The following is a 17,584-nucleotide window of genomic DNA, read 5'->3' on the forward strand; positions in this document are numbered from 1 at the left end:
TCTGTTCGAATAGGTTTTCAGTAACCCATGCTTGTCGTAAGACGGTCATGTGGTCAGGCCCACTGATGGACACGTCATTGGTTCTTAAATGCTAGATTGATGTTCATGATGTTGATCACTTGATTGTCTGCTCCAGATTCGATTATTTCCAGACCACTGTCATAATGCGTTAACCAACAAACAAACAGTACATTCATATTTCTGTTAACATTGCTTTGGTTTCCATGGACCTCCGGTTTTGTGACATAACTCTACATCCAGGTTGATCACTGGATTGCCTGATCCAGATTCAATTATTTACAGACCGCTGCCATATCGCTGGAATATTGCTGAATGAAGCGTTAAGCAACAAAGTGAATATTCAAATAATCTTGTGATTAAGTCCCGACTTCAGATACAGATTATACGTCATGACTTTTGATCGTCCATTTACCAATTTCTTACATCAGAACTTAAAGTATACACTTCACAGCTGCTGAACCCACTCAATACTAAACACCTGTTTACAGCGGGGAGAGAGAGAGACAGAGACAGAGGTTAATACACTCGCAATCACAACGGATCCGAAGTGGAGTGGAAATACTATCAAACATCTTTCAGCCTCCCGAAAAGATGTTTCAAATAACACAAAGATGAAACACGGCAAACAGCTTACACACATGTATTTTGTTTCATATATTCATAAATAAATCAGGGGTATTGTCAGTGACTCATAGATCAATGTACAATTGCAACTGATATCTTTGAGACTATCAATGTAACTGGAGGATAAAAGATCGGAGAAGGCAGAAAACTGAGATATAAAAATGTATGTATCAGCTGTATTCCAGCAACTATGACCCACATAAACGCATAAACGCAGTTACTCAAGTCTCTGGATCTGTCTGTGTACTTCGTAAAAACATCCGTGATCATAATATATTAATTGAAAAGTAATCAGTTATGACTCTTTTGGCAGTACAAATAGATGCCACGAGAATCGTATACGATTCAGCATTCCCTTTACTTGCTGTATAGTTTTCAATCAGACATACGGAATGTGTACAACTTATAAGACATACCAGTATATAAAAATGTGAGAGGATTTTAATCAGATATCAAAGATATGAAATATTAGATTCACAAAAACAAAGGCCACGTCCACTAAACTGTAAATCTGGTTACAAATTCATGGTAAAGTCATTACGTAAAATATGTAAAAAACGTATTAAACGGAAGCTTTTTTCCTTATTGTCAAGGTTTAAAGTGGTATATGGAAATCTACATATTTGGTCCGTATTGATTCCAGTCAATCGCTGATACATTTTATAAGATGTGTTTTAATTTGTGTCTCCTTTGCGTGGTCAAGGCAGTTGCTCATCACGTTGAAGATCCGGGTTCAATTTCACACTTGGGTACAATGTGTGAAGCCCATTTCTGGTGTCCCCAACCGTCTTATTGGTGGAATAAAGCTACATGCCGTGTAAAAGCACGCTCACTCAGGTAATTTACAAATTGCCTTAATTCAGTTTGTCCTGCGCGAAATCGTCACGACTATCAACTGTTATTCACTCGCACACGCATTCACTCACTTACCCACGTGTCATTGATGTCTTGTGTCCGGTAAAGACAGTTATCAATCAATCCCGTGTTACCGAATCATACAAATGACAAAACCCTTAATAGAATCGTCAGAAATGTATGCTGAAAGTGAAGTCCATTAATCGGTTCCCACCTAAGTGTGTGGTTTTGAATAATAATCAGTGATAACACGAGCTGTTCCAGAAAAGGTGACACTATATCCTGCCTTATCCTTGACCTTGACGAAACACGTCTATTTACACTTGTCATCATGTCATTAGGTTCACGGTCACAAAATCAGTTTGTTATCATTCTGCAAGAGGACCGATATGTTCGAAAATTTCTTCCCTGACGATTTTAATCTCTGAATGTTACAATGTCGGTTTTATTCAGAGAGTTATTCCCCTTTAAGATAATGTCTGGTCCAACAAACTGAAGTGGTAGAACTGAAAGATGTTTGCATAGAACTAGAGAAAGTTGTTTGTTTCAGCTGGAGAAAGACCTACGTTGGTTAGGACGGTTCTTATCACATTTAAGATGTGACTGTCAAATCATCTTCTTATAACAGCTTTTTCAATCCCCAGACATGGTGCCTCCACAATCACAGCAAATATGAAGGCCAGTCCATAGGTGATGCCCCATGTGCCCAGGAACTCATAGCTCTGGAAGATAAAAAAAATACCGGTATTTTACTTCTTCTTCTGTCACGTGATAACAGTAACGAACAGACAATGATATTGCGCAACACATATCTATATAATTGATATACTTGTACCCTGAGACCATATATCGGTATCACAGGCACATTGTAACGTAGATAGAGCTGCGCAACGGAGAAAAATAACCAGTCTGTGTTTGTACACAAACACTGAATAATAGAAACCACAAATCCAACGATTAGTGTTGGGTATTTGCAAATCACGAATTAGCAATGAAACGAAACCAGACATACTTTTCCCAGTGATGCCATTTAAGACTGACGATATAGAATTTTCAATTTCGCATTATAGATTTCGATTTGGTGTTTGTGTAGCCTAAAACTGACCCGCGAAGCCTAAGGCCTGTTCATCAAAACATTTTACCGACACTGCCGAAAACCTGGAGACTGTTGACAAAATGAACGGAACTGGAATGACTGCTGACCTGCGACAACTACACTCCGCCTGTCCAAACCAGTAAGTAAACCATCAGATAAATTCACTAAGCCGGTACTTGTATCCAATATGTTTTGATATCTTTCTCATGTGATCGTGTTGAATATTTTGGCTTGAAACTTACAAGATGTTCTGGGTTGAAGTAGTAAGGTGTGCGTCGATTAGCATGCCGGGTAGTAAGAACCATTACATGTACGAGATATGCTCCGTACGTCAGTCTCCCAAGGGGAATCCAGGCCTCCCATGACAGCATGGAGTTGACGAAACCTGTAGGGATAGTCCGTGTCAGAATATATCACCGGCCTGTACTTATACCATTACTTGCTCGCCTTTTCCCGAACACCTGATATCATCACTATTTCATTATTAACACCAGAGACCATATAATAGATTATATGGTCTCTGTTAACACACTTTGTTCGTGAAGATTCGGAATTTAATATGTTTTCAGCAATCCATGCTTGTCACAAAAGGTGACTTTACAGGTGACAAATGTCATTGACTCCCAGTTGCACAGATCGATGCTCATGCTGTTGATCACCGAATAAGGCACCACATCAAAACGCAGTAAACACCAGGTATTATCGTCAAGAGACATCACACCTCCACATCCACTGCACTAGACACCAGGTGCTATAATCAAGAGACATCCATACGTTCACACCCATTGCAGTAGACACCGGGTGCTATCATCAAGAGACATCCTTTCTTCCACATCCACTGCACAAGACACCAGGTGCTATCATCAAGATACATCCATACCTCCACATCCACTGCACAGGACACCAGGCACTATCATCAAAAGGCACCCTTACCTCCACATCCACTGGCGCAGACAAGTATCATCCAGGAGACACACAGAGCCCAGGCTGGTCTGTACAACACCTCGTGTGTCAGGAGAGAGGAACGACCCCAGGTAATATGTCCGTCTGTCCACTGGTCGTAAGTGACGTATGTACATGCCAAGGCCACACCCACGGCCAGTGTCCACCCTAATGTCAGCCACACCTAAAAAACAAACTCCGTATTAACAGGGAGCTCAGTGCCACTATGGACAATGAGTTCCAACAATATGAGAGAGAGTGTATGGATTTTTTACACCGCTTTGAGCAATCTTCCAGCAATATCACGCCGGGGGACACTAGAAATGGGCTTCACACATTGTAACCATGTGGGGAAACGAAAACGAGTCTTCGGTGTGAGGAGCGGACGCTTTAACCTCTAGGCCACCCCGCCGCCTAACCAATACGAACAACCCAGAATGATGTAACGATCTTTCAGTAAATTGTCAAAATAACCCCCTACCAACATGCACAGGAACCGTCAGGTTGTTTCGTTAGTGTTTTGAGTTCTTTGAGTGGCACTTTACGAGTTATGACGTACAATAATGGCACATCTTTTGGAACTTCTTCTGTACCGTGAGGGCAATGTTTCGATAAAGATTCCTGCTTGGCAGTGGTGCAAATATTTGGATTCAAACTCCCGAAGTATAAGATGTTATCCACAACGTTTGTCGTTATTGTTTTTGTTTGCGTTCCGAAACCGTTCTAACGAAGCCGTTTTGACTATGATAGTCACTTCTATAGGCTATTGTTCCTTCAGACGGCCGACCATGGACAGACTGTCCATTAATCATAATCCTGCCAGATGTATTCCGTATTCTGCGAAATATTTCAGATGAATACTACCTTTTGTTTCCGTAGTTTGTCCAAAGCATATCATGATGAATTTGTGTGGCACGGCTGTCATCGCGCTAGAGGTGGTATATTGGCATCTGTAAACGTGCCATCCTGGGTTCCTTGGTTTCATATAGTATTTTGTTTTGTTTTGTCGCATCCTGCTGACACCCAAGACGTATCTTAAATATTGATGAACACGGTACAAAACCCAAACTACCTCTAGTAGTCTTTTAATTAACAATACCTTTGGGATTTCCAGTTTACACTTTGTTTTAAATAACAGGTATCCCAGGGCCATTCCGATGGCGAACACACCCACTCTGCAATACGGCATGAAGTATATCTCTGTCTCGAACTGTGCAGAATTGCTGAAAATATATAAAATAAATCTAAATGCATTTCACTGTGGACACATATATAACACAACTGTATGTTGATGGTATACTTATTACATACACCTTGTATTGAAAACTACAAAGATGGTGTTATTTAAAACTAGAGAGGGAGCCTGTTTTTACACTGCGTTCACCAACATTTAAGCAGCATCTTGGGCGACTTATGCACTAAAGTGAATAATAATCGATGAAAATTCTGGTATTTGGACTCCAGGAATCCTGGAAATCCTGTACACTGACATGTTCTAAATATTGAACACCTGAGACAATAGCGTTTAATCTGAGACAACTTACACGAGTCCCGAGCCCACAACGAAATATTCTAAATACGCGTAGGATATGATATGCGTAGCGATGAGGACAAGGATCACCAGAATACCGATGAACGGCCAGCTGGAACAAAAGCAGACTGTTTGTATCTGATAGAAGCGGGAAGATGGTGACACTGCCTCCCTTCAGCTCAAACTGTTCTGAAATATCAGGCTTGAAACATGTTTTTGTCCTCAAACCGTTTTGAGGTCCTTCCATTTTGAAAATATGTTAATGTGAGTTAGTGAGTTCAGTTTTACGCCGCACTCAGCAATATTTCAGCTATATGGTGGTGGTCTGTAAATAACTCAGTCTGGACCAGTGATCAACACCATGAGCATCGATCTGCGCAACTGGGAACCGATGACATGTGCTAACCAAGTCAGTGATCCTGACCACCCGATGCCGTTAGTCGCCTCTTACGACAAGCATGGCATACTGAAGAAAGTTGACATATGGGTGAATTTTAGATATTCATTGAGGTATTCACCCTTGTATCTCAAATATAATATCAAACAATACGACCCACCACCCACGACCCACGATCCACGACCAAAAGAGCCAAACAAGATGGAACCAAAGTGGTCAGTTTAGCTTGGAACCGTTATAGACACCATCGTACCTACCCACAAGCCAGAGGAATGAGGGCCAGGGGCGCAATCCAGTAGAACTGCATGTCATTTGCCAGAAACCAAGACTGACCCAGACACTGAAATAGAAACGATGCCAATGGTTGAATGTTTTATGTTTGTTTCTAGTTTCTAATGCAGCTATAACACGGCACCATCTAAACTCTCAGGTGCAGGCCAGACATACCAGTGATTGACATCATGAGCATCGACGCAGTTGGGATACGATTACGTGTCAACGAAGCCAGTCAACCTGACATCCCGATCTCATTAGTCGCCCTTTACGACAACCATGAATTTCCGAAGCCGAATACAGAACGTCATGGGGCAGGATTTCAGTATTAAAAATTGATATTATCTCTGATAGATAATGACCAACACTCAACTAAATGCACAAAATTTTGAACATATCTTATTTCTCATTCAGTTACGTTCTGAGAACGCTTTGGCATATTTACAGTTCAATAACCATAGTTGCAAGAACGTAAGTTGAAACAATAGTTGTACCAAGCAGAAATGAGTGAGTGAGTGAGTTGAACGTTATTTCAAAACTATAATGACGCTTCAGGCCACAGGCACTCCTTTTTGGCGACGATTTTATAAATAAAAACCTTTTTTGAGAAGACCCCCTATTCGCATGCTTCAAAGTACAAATGAGCTTGTCATAATATATTGTATTGTGAAGCATTTAAACGGTGTCATTATTTTATTGTACTTTGAAGCATTTCGACCTTGTCATGATCTATTGTTTTGTGAAGCATCTCAAGTTCGGGTCATCTAAAAAACTGATTTTTCAATCTTAAATCCTCGCAAAGACGCGACAATCTGTCTGTGTTGCAGCCTATACCTAGTCAGAACGACTAAGTTAAGGTAGCTGACATTTTGATACAATCCACATACAAGGAAGCTGAATGTTTGAAGATGACAAACCAAACAATTATAATTTTAGCGAATTTGGACTTCGAACTCCGAATCACCAGATTCTGGCATGCGAAAGGGAGGCAACTCCATTCTGCAAATTCCAGCCCATTAGACGGCCTGTTCATTCATGGCCCTGCTTTTGATTTAAGAATACACAAAAGTAGGAAAATGCTTCAGCTGAAAATGTTAAAACTTACCAGTTCAGTTGATGAGGACCTGTAGACATTGTTGATGTAGAGCAGATTGACCCACCAGTTTCGTCTACAGTTCTCCCGGTCAAGTAGGGGCGTTACATCAGGCCCATGTCTGAAGTAGCCACTCACACACACATAGAACATCAACACCGTCATGTACAGAGGGGTCAGCCTGGGAAGAGAGAGGGGCGATCAGGAGGCAGGTCAACATATTCCAGGCGTGATATCAAAGTAATTCAGTACATTGTGAGATGCTGTAAGAGCCACAAATCCAATATAAACCATTAATATCTTCAAAGAGATAATGATCTTTACTTTCAAAATAAAGGTATGACGAAACTAGGTTGTATTCATTGGCCGAATCTTTTAATAAGCCTCAAACTGCATTACCTTAATCGCCATCCATATCATTCTAACAAGCACACACGCACGTACTAAGCACACACGCACACGCACACGCACATGTACACACATGTGCACACAAACACACAAACGTTAACTACTGCCTCATACACCACTAATTATTGATCCACAGCCATTCAGAGACAATCCAGACCAGAATCAACGTCGAATCAGGATCGAACCGAGTCATTTCCGAGAAAACACGTCACCTACTAAACTACATGCCGTCGTGAGACAGATAATAACATATCGACAAGGACTCCACTCTCATAAAGCTATAGTGAACACACTCACCGTAGGAATCTATGAACGTAGTACAGTACCATCTGGCGCACAGTTAATTTGCCGATTTTCTCTTTCTCTCTCAGAAACAACAATGCCACCAAACAGCCACTAAAGATACAATGGAAAATAACACAAATACATCCCAAGTATAGAACTGAGTGGCCGCTGTTTCCGTAACTATGATGAAGTGTGGAAATCAATATTTACCGTTTAGGTGAGGTGTAAAGTATAATTTGAAGAATGTTTACATCAATTGGAAGAAGATTTAAACACATACCTTAAATGTGAAAGACCAAAATTAGCAAAATAATAAATAAAAAACGAACTTTATATTTTCTAAATTGATTTAACTGGAGATGTTAGTTTTTGTTAAAACTGATATTAAATATTTCACCACCGACCCATGTCTGATGTAAATGCATTAAACTTGCTTATTGTACATTCGGTATCGTAAAGGATTGTAATGTCATGGAAATATGTTATACCTTTTCCAGACAAATCAGTGTAAGGAGATGCTGTTGTTTACCTCATTACAAAGAAGGTGTCCACTGAGAGGGTGCCATTCGTTACCGCCTGCATCGTGAAGCTGCTGAGGTCCTTGTAGCCATCGACAGGATTGGCAGCTGTCAAGTAACAGGACATGTAGAGGTTCAGTCTATTGCAGGACAGCAATACATGTGTAACTTTATAAAATCTATGCACTCGAGAAATACCCAGAAATTCCGATGTATTGCACCGACTTTCCACAGCTTATACAGGTCATGACGTGTGACCAGAGACTGTCACCTAACCGAGCTTAAACAGGTCATGACGTGTGACCAGAGATTGACACCTACCGAACTTAAACAGGTCATGATCTGTGACTAGGGATTCCCACATACCTGATCTTAAACAGGGCATGACCTGTACCAAGGACTGTCACCTTTCCCTAGCACAATGTTGCCAACTATTATCAACCATCCAGCACTTAGACAAATCAACACAGTGTATCTAAAGAATTCTAACTAACCACCGCTTAAACTGATCAGCACAGTGTGTCCAAGGATTACCCAGCCCATGCTGAGCACCCTCACTCCGTGGAGACATGACAGGTCAGAGGCACTCGTCTTGGCACTCAGTACCTTCTCAGCGTTCCTCGGGATGGAGAAGGCGAGAAGTAGCTTCCTTCCAATGCCTGGCACGTAGAAGATCAAACGATTACCAAATCATCATGTTAAACTAGTTCGTGTTTGTAGGAGATACAAAATTAAAACATGACACAAAACATTTGTATATTGAAACTCATTTTATTATAAACGTACGACAACTTGAGAGGTTTATGAATCGGATCGGTAGTCAAAATCTGAATCAGAACTATCTTATCAAATATTTTGTAACGCATTCGCAAAACGTCATTTGCCAGTCAAATAATGTGTAGAATGGGAAATAATATACAATCAAAGTACTTACTCTCTTTCGGCTTGCCAAAGAGTTTTCTCGACTCTCTCGTATCATAAAGACTCTGTTTATCAACCGAGCTCTTCTGATCTATGGAGAGTTCACTGTTGTGGTTGGAAACAGAACCATCAACGGCGGCAGAGTGGTTCACGTATCTGTCGATGTTGTCGTCATGTTCTTTGTCTTTCTTTGCTGACGTGATGACGTCATATAGTGTACCAATGATGGCCACAAGAACGAACACAGATGATATGACACTGAAATACAGATACATGATTATGTCAGTGGAATTGCTGAATGTGAATAAGTATCTCACATGACTTGCAAGTGAATAACACGTGGACATTGTGATAATGGCATACACCTATTCTACAACTGAGAATACACTCATCCCTTGATTTCCATCATGCTGTTCGGTTAACTTTGGACCTGTCACAAGCTTCTGTGCTCAAGTATGTATATCTCCCTGCAGAAGATTTTGTTCCCAACTTACCCCGACACAATACGCCGATTGGCTGTACATTTGACTAACTGAATTGGTGAACAGAATGAATTTGAAAGCGGCAATCAAAGCAGACGACGAACCGAGAGAGCAGACGTCTTCAATGGGCCACGTTGACCAAGCCTGGCCTTCAGTTTTACAAACAATCATCGCTGAGACACACTTTGGTGCGATGTGTTAGTTATCTATGTGTCCATGATACCTGCCAATTGGGACCATTGGAACAACAGCTAATACATCACACATCATACATCATAACCTACTCATACCTCTCTTAAACTAGATGTGGAGATGCCTAGTAAACGCTATTCTGGAATCACCGGATGCCTTGTTTGTTTGTTGTCCAACTATACAAACATCAGTGTTCGAGTATATGGTGGCGGTCTGAGAATAATCGAGGAAAGACCAGACAATCCAGTGACACCATGAGCATGGGCCTATTGGGTTGTGATACGCTGAATACGCTGAAATGCATCTGCCTCGTACGACAAGCATGGGTTGCGGAAGATCAGTTGTAACGAGGATCTTAACAGGTCCTAGCAGTGATGGGATGTTCACCAACGCCATCATTCTAATCATTCTAAGGGGTTTACACAAAGTGATAAAGACATGTATCAAGATGACACGCCATGATATGACTGAAATACCGTTCACACCACACTCACACTCAGGGTGCCTGTGTTATCGTCATTCTACTTACACTCCGACGATGGCACTGACGTCGTTGCCGAGGTCTTTGTCGTGCCGACAGTTAAGGGTAACCACAGTCATGTTGAGATCCTGGAGCGGTACTTCGAGAAACAGAAATCAGTATTTTCTTTCAAATCGTTAAGTAAAACTGAATCACTAGGTGAACGGCAATCATAGGCGGGGACACCAGAAATGCGCTTTAACCACTAGACTACCCCATCCCCTTAATCAAGCACTAGTACGTTGTGGGACACCAAATTAATCATAGACGTCATCTGAGTGGGTGAGTGAGTGAGTGAGTTAAGTTTTACGCCGCACTCCGCAATATTCCAGCTATATGGCGGCGGTCTGTAAATATTCAAGTATGGACAAGACAACCCAGTGATCAACACCATGAGCATCGATATTCGCAGTTGGGAACCGATGGCATATGTCAACCTCTTCAGGAAGTCTGACCACCTGATCCCGTTAGTCACCTCTTACGTCAAGCATAGTCGCCTTTTATGACAAACACCCGATAGTGTAGTCGCCTCTCACGACAGATATCATTGGAAACACACACTAGATTTCATATTGATTGTTACTGTTTATAAGAACGAACGACTGTATGCACCCACGTGTTGCTCTGGCTAAAATAAGACAAGAAACTGGTTGTTCGATTGTGATGGTCTTGATCCGGGGATCACGGTTATGTTTTGTTTGATTTGATTTGGTTGGTTGTTTTGGATTGTAGTATTTCGGAGACTTGTTTCAGCCCAGTCACATCGTTTATCAAAAATATACTGAACAGGAAAAGAAACGCAACTCTGTCTTTTTGTCACGATTTTGAAAGGAAGAGCACACTTTCATTATTTATTTTTTCGAAACATGCGTTTCTTTTGCTGTTCAGTATATCTTGAACTTAACCATGGAGACACTACTAAAGTTATCATAAGAGACGTGACCAGTGGTCGCTTAAGAATATAGGTCCCCAGGCTAGCTATTCTCGAAACGTTCGTAGCCCTACGAACATGTTAAGCCCATTCCTAACACATTGACTACGATCAAAGTTAAGAATTCTTAGGGCTACGAACGTTTCGAGAATAAGGACCCACACACCATACTGGCCGTGAGAGGTCACTAACTTGTCAGACGGCTAGGCTCGCTCCTTGGTTGATTGCATTTCATCGTATTCCAGTTGCGGAGATCAAAGCTCATTATATCAATCACTGGATTGTCTGGTCCGGACGGGATGATTTCCATACTGACGTCTCATTTCTGGATGTTCGCCAAGTAGACTAAATGGCGGCCTTAAGCACACAAATACTCACGTAGGTTGAGGGCTTGCTTCACATCCTGCTCACTGCATGACTTGGGAACACACATGTGCCACTGGAAAGTGGGAGTGGTGCCCCCCAACATCTGTAACAAAGAAGGAGAGTGGGGATTGTGAGTAACGTTATGTATAGACTCTACGGGATTTTACGTTATCATTTGGCTTGTACACGAGACTGAAGGTCAAGACAGAGCTTGTAAAATAACTTACACAGACACTATGAATTTATGTACATGCAGATGCTTATTTTGGTGAAATATTTTATGCATCTATGTACGGTCGTCGATGGTTTCGGCATGACAACACCGAACCAGTCATGACGTCATACAAGCTTATGACGTCATATGACCCTCAAAAACGTCATAATGTCTTCCAATGCCGGTCGACCAATGCGTATGGGTTTTCAGAAAATGGCTATTGGTATCAGGGTATACGCTACGATATAAAGAGAATCTCACCCAAGTGTCTACTGACATCAAATATATCAACACGAGTGTGATAAAGTAACAAATATCCGGTGCTATTTACCTTTACCGGAGATATTTTTACCTTTATCAACGAGTGTTGATGTAATTGATATCAGTAGACACGAGGGTGAGATTCTATTTATCATCCAAAATCATTCTTCATTAGTTTTCAATGAAAAATGTACTTCTCTGGACATAGCACTGGCAGTGCAACGATGTCATTGCATTGTGACGTCATCAGGTTCATGTCATCATAGCATTGGGCATTGTGCAAAATCGACTGTCAAAGCGATATCTCCTAGGAGATATAGTCTGATCTCACACAAGCGATATCTCCTGTGGGACACAGTTTTGGATGATCAACGATGACAGGTTTTAAGTGACATTAATAATAAACTGGAATCAAGATTTTCGAATATTTACCCCATTGATGGGATTCTTGATCACATCTGTGACGATGCTTGGCAACGTGATGAAGGCAAGGCAATGATTACCCTCGATGGTGTTACCGTCGTTACCGTCAACCACGCCCCTGACTTCAAGACATTCATCAAAGTTGCCATAGAACTGGAGGTTGCCCTTTAGGAGCCCCGGACCAGGCCTCCCAGTCGCATCAACCACTGTGATAAACAATAGCAGCAGCAATGTGTCAGCATTTGCATCGGTAAATTGTCCTATACTTCATTTCAACAATTTTTATTTATTTATCAGAAATATTTGTGAAAATGTTAAACACACCATCACTCCCACCTCCAACCTACAGAATGCATTAAAATTATATAAGAAAACAACAAAGACCAGATTAATAGGTTGGTTCGTTTGTTCCTTAACATCGAACTTAGCAGTATTCCAGCTATATGGCAGAGGTCTGTAAATACTGGAGTCTGGACCAGGCAATCAAGTGATAAGCAGCATGTGCGTCGATCTACGAAACTGGGATACGACTACACGTGTTAACAAAGTCAGCGAGCCTGATCACTCGATCACGTTAGTCGCCTCTTACGACAAGCATATGTTGCGGGGGATCCATTATAACCCGGATCTTTACTGGTACAAGTTTCATAGGAGATTTCTACTTAAGGCAAAGCCAGTTGTACTATTCAGACTATATTGCAAGCGTGTGTGTATAAATCGCTATTTGACAGTGATGACAAATGGTGCTGAAAGTTTGAAGATGAACCCGTTGCTTACTTTGTAATGCCCACAAAGTCTTGTTCTTCAGAGCTGAACAATATTCCATTATGTCTGTCATACACTGAGTTCCAACTTGTCCTTGATTATTCCCAACTGATGCTGTCAGCTGATCCGTAACCATCTCCCCCAAAATGTTTTCCAAATTTGAAAAAGTCTGCATGAGTTCCACTGTTAGAAGTGGGTTCTTCTGAAGCTGCTGAAGGACCTGCATCTGTCCACGACTCTGCCCTCCAGTGAGCAATGCAAGTATTGAATCCGTGTACGACGGAACTGTGTTTAGGGGGATAGCACTGAGTGAGATGTTGCCAGCAATGTCACCGAGGTCGTCGCTGCTGCTGGAGTTGTGGATGTTGCCGTGGCCTTGACTTGTGACTGCGGACATGAGGACTGATACCAGAAGAAGGCAGCATCTGCCTAGCTGACTTGGAGGCATTTCTGCCTGCTGTCCCAGAAACTGAACCTGCTGAAAAAAAATATAGATTTTCCAAACTATAATAGACTGCTACAGTATTTGCATCTTGATGTGGTATGTATGAGACTTAATGAATGTCCCATTGGGAACCTGTCTAAGAACGACACAAAAAGACCTTGGGCTATAGGGTAACGTAGTGGTCGTTATGCTGGAGACCTGGGTTCGATTGCCCACATGGGCACACTGTGTGGCGTACACTTCTGGTCTTGATATTGCTGGAATATTGCTCAATTCGGAGTAACACCAAAACTCACTCACTCACTACAATTCATAGACCCTCAGATTTTTTGGTCCTTCGTCAGTTTGAAAAGTGTTTTCGTTTTATAACTTTTGTTAAATCTATGACAACATTTATGGTGTTGTGAAATTTAGAAACATAATCGGTTGGATCTTAAATCATACACAAAAGAGACTTTTCTCATTTTCTACTGAACAGATGTGATTTTAATCAAACAACATGACTAGATATCTGACTGGCCCATCGTAGTTAAAACTATTATCCTTTTTAGATTAATGCTTATCTTGTTTTGAAACTATGGATAAATCAGATTGAGAATTTGAGTAAAGCGATTACGAACATGTTTCGGCAGTAAACAGTGAACTTCTGAACATATCATTGGTCATTTTATTCATTCATTGAATAACTATCAGGAAGTAAGATGATAATGATTGTCCAACACAATGGCCAGATATTAACCTACTATATCATTTTGAATGCCCTTCTTGGTTCACAAATTCAAACGGTAATATAATATTATTTGATATAGTGATAACGTAAGATTTAAATCATATGGAACAACTGTATCATGCTGTTCAATGATTCAAACTTTCATTTCACTGCCAGAAGATGGAAGCATTTGTAGGGGGACCCCATGCAGACCCTGAAATACATGTATAACTTTTTGTACCCACCACAACCATATCTATCTGTAACACTTTGGCAAGTTTAAGGTTTGCAGTTTCCGGAAATGAGGACAATCCCGTGAGCCAGTTTTAGTATACACTCAACGTCATTATTGAAGGTTTGCTTTGGCAAATACAGTCTCAGACACGAACCTATGGCAACAAGCATCAATTGGCCTGGGTATGTAGACGATTTGAGCATATTGCTGCAGGTGCCTGTCACAGTGGCGGGAAAGCAGGACAACGACTTGATAAAGACTATATCAAGAATGAAAGTCCTTAAAAGTACTTCCCAAATTACATGCCTCAGCGCAAACAGTGGTTTTGACCACGTGCAATGCATGGCAGGTAACCGTCAATGCAGGTATAAAATGGTATCTATCAGTGGTTCATGCACCTGAACCTCACCTCTGTACGGTGAAACTACGAATACCTTTATCGCTAATTATCTGCTTCAGTCCTCAATGATACCGCTGAGAGAAAATCGTAGAGCGTTTTGTTTTGGATTCCAAAGACATTTCTGACAGAACTTGTAAACAGGACGTTACACTATTTTGTGCGGTCGCTTCTTGGCTATCGAAGGGAAGCTTCTTGGTATCCGAATGTTTTTCCTGTGGCTAAAAATAACCAACAACTACATGAGTTTTCTCTGTTCTTCCCTATCGTCATTCTAGAGTTAAAGGCAGTTTCTGTTTGGGTTTCTTTCTTTCACACCCACAGGCATACTTACATGCAGAGTAAAGTAAGAGCATGCCTGTTGTTGAAACCATTACGTTTAAACAATTGGTCATCTTTGATTAAGAATATAGGGTGATATAATCAACGGAGATTAGAAAACTCCAACACAACCATTCACGTAGTAAATTTTACGCAGTGTCCTTCTTTTGCGAAAGTCATTTGTAATTCTAAATTCACCATTGAAAGTAAATACTACGATCATTACAGTCTTTTGAAATCGTTGTAAGAAAATAACATCGGTTGAGTGACATCATTGTTGGAATGCATATACCTAACCATAATTGTTTAAAGAAATACATGTTACCTCAAACAGTTGTGTATAGGTATGATATACAAACAATAGATAGGTGGGTGGACGGATGGATAGATCTCTGCTTTTGTAAACACCGTTGCTACAGTATTAATACTGCGATACCTGTTCGATACATTCACACTGTTTGGATCATTCAGAAGATGTCAGGTGAAAACGTGTCTAAAACAGTTGTTGAATATTTTACGGCAACACATTCAGAACGAACATGTTATTGAAGCAACTTAAACAGGTTGGATTGGGTTACCCGAAACAAGGACAATTCTATTTATTTACCAAACCACATTCCCCACACTCTCTGCTGTAACCATCGCCGCTTTCACAAGCACAAGGCTTTATGCGGGAAGGAGAAGCCCAAGGCTGTGTGGAAACAAGAGAGTGTCTGGTTGGTCCCTCCGAGTGCCTGCTCGAGCCAGCCTTACTGAGTAAAGCTGACCTCCGTGACTGACCTCAGTGATCCCCCAATGATCCCCCCTCCTGCCATATATCGCCCCACCTGTCAAAATACTTCCAGTCTGCTTGGATCGTGGTCTTCGGTAAATGATAAAACACGCAGAACTCTACATGAACTTTTTGTGAAGATTTCTAACCTAAACTGATGGGGTTTAATATGTACAGGCAACACTGCTTCACAGGTCAAAACAACGCCCCACAACGCTATGGTGAATCGTTTCTTCTTATTCTTTGTTTAACCTGAACACTGATTATTGTCAACAATCATCACATTCATTTCTGAATCATCTTCTTTGATTATAAAGACATCCGGTTTTGTGGATGATAAGACATGCCGAATGTAAACAAATTACTGCATAAACAGGCACTGTCTAACCAGCATCGAGATATTTTAACAAAAGTGTTAGGACCACAAACTCAAGTTCCTCTTGACCGGACAATGCACTCCTTTCAAATTAAGTTTGATTCAGGACGAGACCGTTTTTCACAAACGTGACCGGGTGCACTCGATAAACCCCTATCGCCTATGAAAGAGACTCACGTATGTATTCGTCAGCAATAGCCACGCTGTGTCCAAGCAGGTGGGGATGCCAAAATGGCGGTTTAGAAACAGAATATGCAAGACAATATATTACAACAGCCTACCTTGATGAAGCTCGGCGTACAAGGCGACCGTCAGTTTATCGTGGCTACTGATAAAGGCGCCGTGCTCCTTGTTATCAGCCGGAATGTAGGACAGAAACGTACGTGGTTCACTTTTATACATACAAGATGGCAGTCCTGGTGATAAAAGAATGTATATTGCACAAGGATGGGAAACGTCTTATCAGATGCCTTGAAACTTGACGACATGGGCGTTCTAAAGGTTTGTGCCTGACAGTGGTATCGTCTCCATGTTTATAGCGTGTTTGTGAGTGAGTACATTTGGTTTTTACTCCGCTTTGAACAGTGGTTTGGTTATATCGTGGTGTGTTAGCTCAACGTTAGAGGCCCTTGACGTCTCTCATTACTTTGGAACCTACGTGCATGTGTACCGTGTTGACCAACCTAGGCATATGATCCGGGTGAATCCTGGGTCGCCCAAAGGGACGCAGCTCGGCGATTTGTGGCGCCACTGGTCACTTGCCCGCGCATGCTTTCAATTATCCAGGTCTATACAAGCAGAGAACTTTTAATGCTTCTGACGTTTGATGGGAATGACGACTGGCCCTTCAACACACAGAATTATCCAGTTCCAGACAACTGTAGTATATAACTCTATATATCGAGCGTTGGGCGGAGTACTAAAACGATACACGTAGTTACGTACATGAATAGAGATAACGATGTAATACAAGCAACAATGATGCATACATGGAATTGGTTTGAATCCAAAAGATCACAACTGAGATCGCCGATCCCAGCTGATATACAGTGGAAGCTACCCAAACCGACATCTTTTTAATCCAGCATGTTGTCAACACTGGCATAAAATCTAACATCCTACCGTGGCTTGTACATTTACCACCAGCTCTATAATCCGGCACATTGTCTAAAACGGATTATTTTCAGGTCCAATGCGTGCCGGATTAGACA

General features: G+C 41.3%; 1 protein-coding gene across 2 annotated transcripts; it reads right to left on the reverse strand.

Annotated features, from left to right (window-relative positions):
* Nucleotides 1–645: 645 nt before the first annotated feature.
* On the reverse strand, nt 646–16,741 carry LOC137298033 (nose resistant to fluoxetine protein 6-like). 2 transcript variants are annotated; one of them, XM_067830069.1, is made up of 16 exons: nt 16,655–16,741; nt 13,131–13,593; nt 12,363–12,559; nt 11,468–11,558; nt 10,168–10,258; nt 8,978–9,222; nt 8,538–8,702; nt 8,055–8,151; nt 7,538–7,636; nt 6,845–7,013; nt 5,724–5,806; nt 5,083–5,181; nt 4,638–4,761; nt 3,530–3,722; nt 2,839–2,981; nt 646–2,222 (listed from the first exon to the last, which is right to left on the reverse strand). In XM_067830069.1, exons 2-16 carry the CDS (start codon nt 13,564–13,566, stop codon nt 2,112–2,114), a joined length of 2,343 nt encoding a protein of 780 aa, XP_067686170.1. In that variant the 5' UTR covers nt 13,567–13,593; nt 16,655–16,741; the 3' UTR covers nt 646–2,111. The 2 variants fall into 2 exon arrangements, with proteins under 2 accessions (XP_067686170.1, XP_067686169.1); XM_067830068.1 differs by having other exon boundaries at nt 13,131–13,596.
* Nucleotides 16,742–17,584: the final 843 nt, after the last annotated feature.

The sequence above is a fragment of the Haliotis asinina genome, chromosome 10, assembly GCF_037392515.1.
Source record: "Haliotis asinina isolate JCU_RB_2024 chromosome 10, JCU_Hal_asi_v2, whole genome shotgun sequence".
In the NCBI taxonomy this organism is placed as follows: Eukaryota; Metazoa; Mollusca; class Gastropoda; order Lepetellida; family Haliotidae; genus Haliotis; species Haliotis asinina.

Bases quoted from the DNA above. Each gene is read 5' to 3' on its own strand.
- LOC137298033 (XM_067830069.1), bottom strand. From the start codon at position 13,566: ATGCCTCCAAGTCAGCTAGGCAGATGCTGCCTTCTTCTGGTATCAGTC. The intron at 7,637-8,054 runs GTAAACAACAGC...TTGTATCTTTAG, and splicing joins GACACCTTCTTTGTAATGAG to TGGCTGTTTGGTGGCATTGT. The intron at 3,723-4,637 runs GTATTGTTAATT...TTTGTTTTTTAG, and splicing joins GTAAACTGGAAATCCCAAAG to GTGTGGCTGACATTAGGGTG.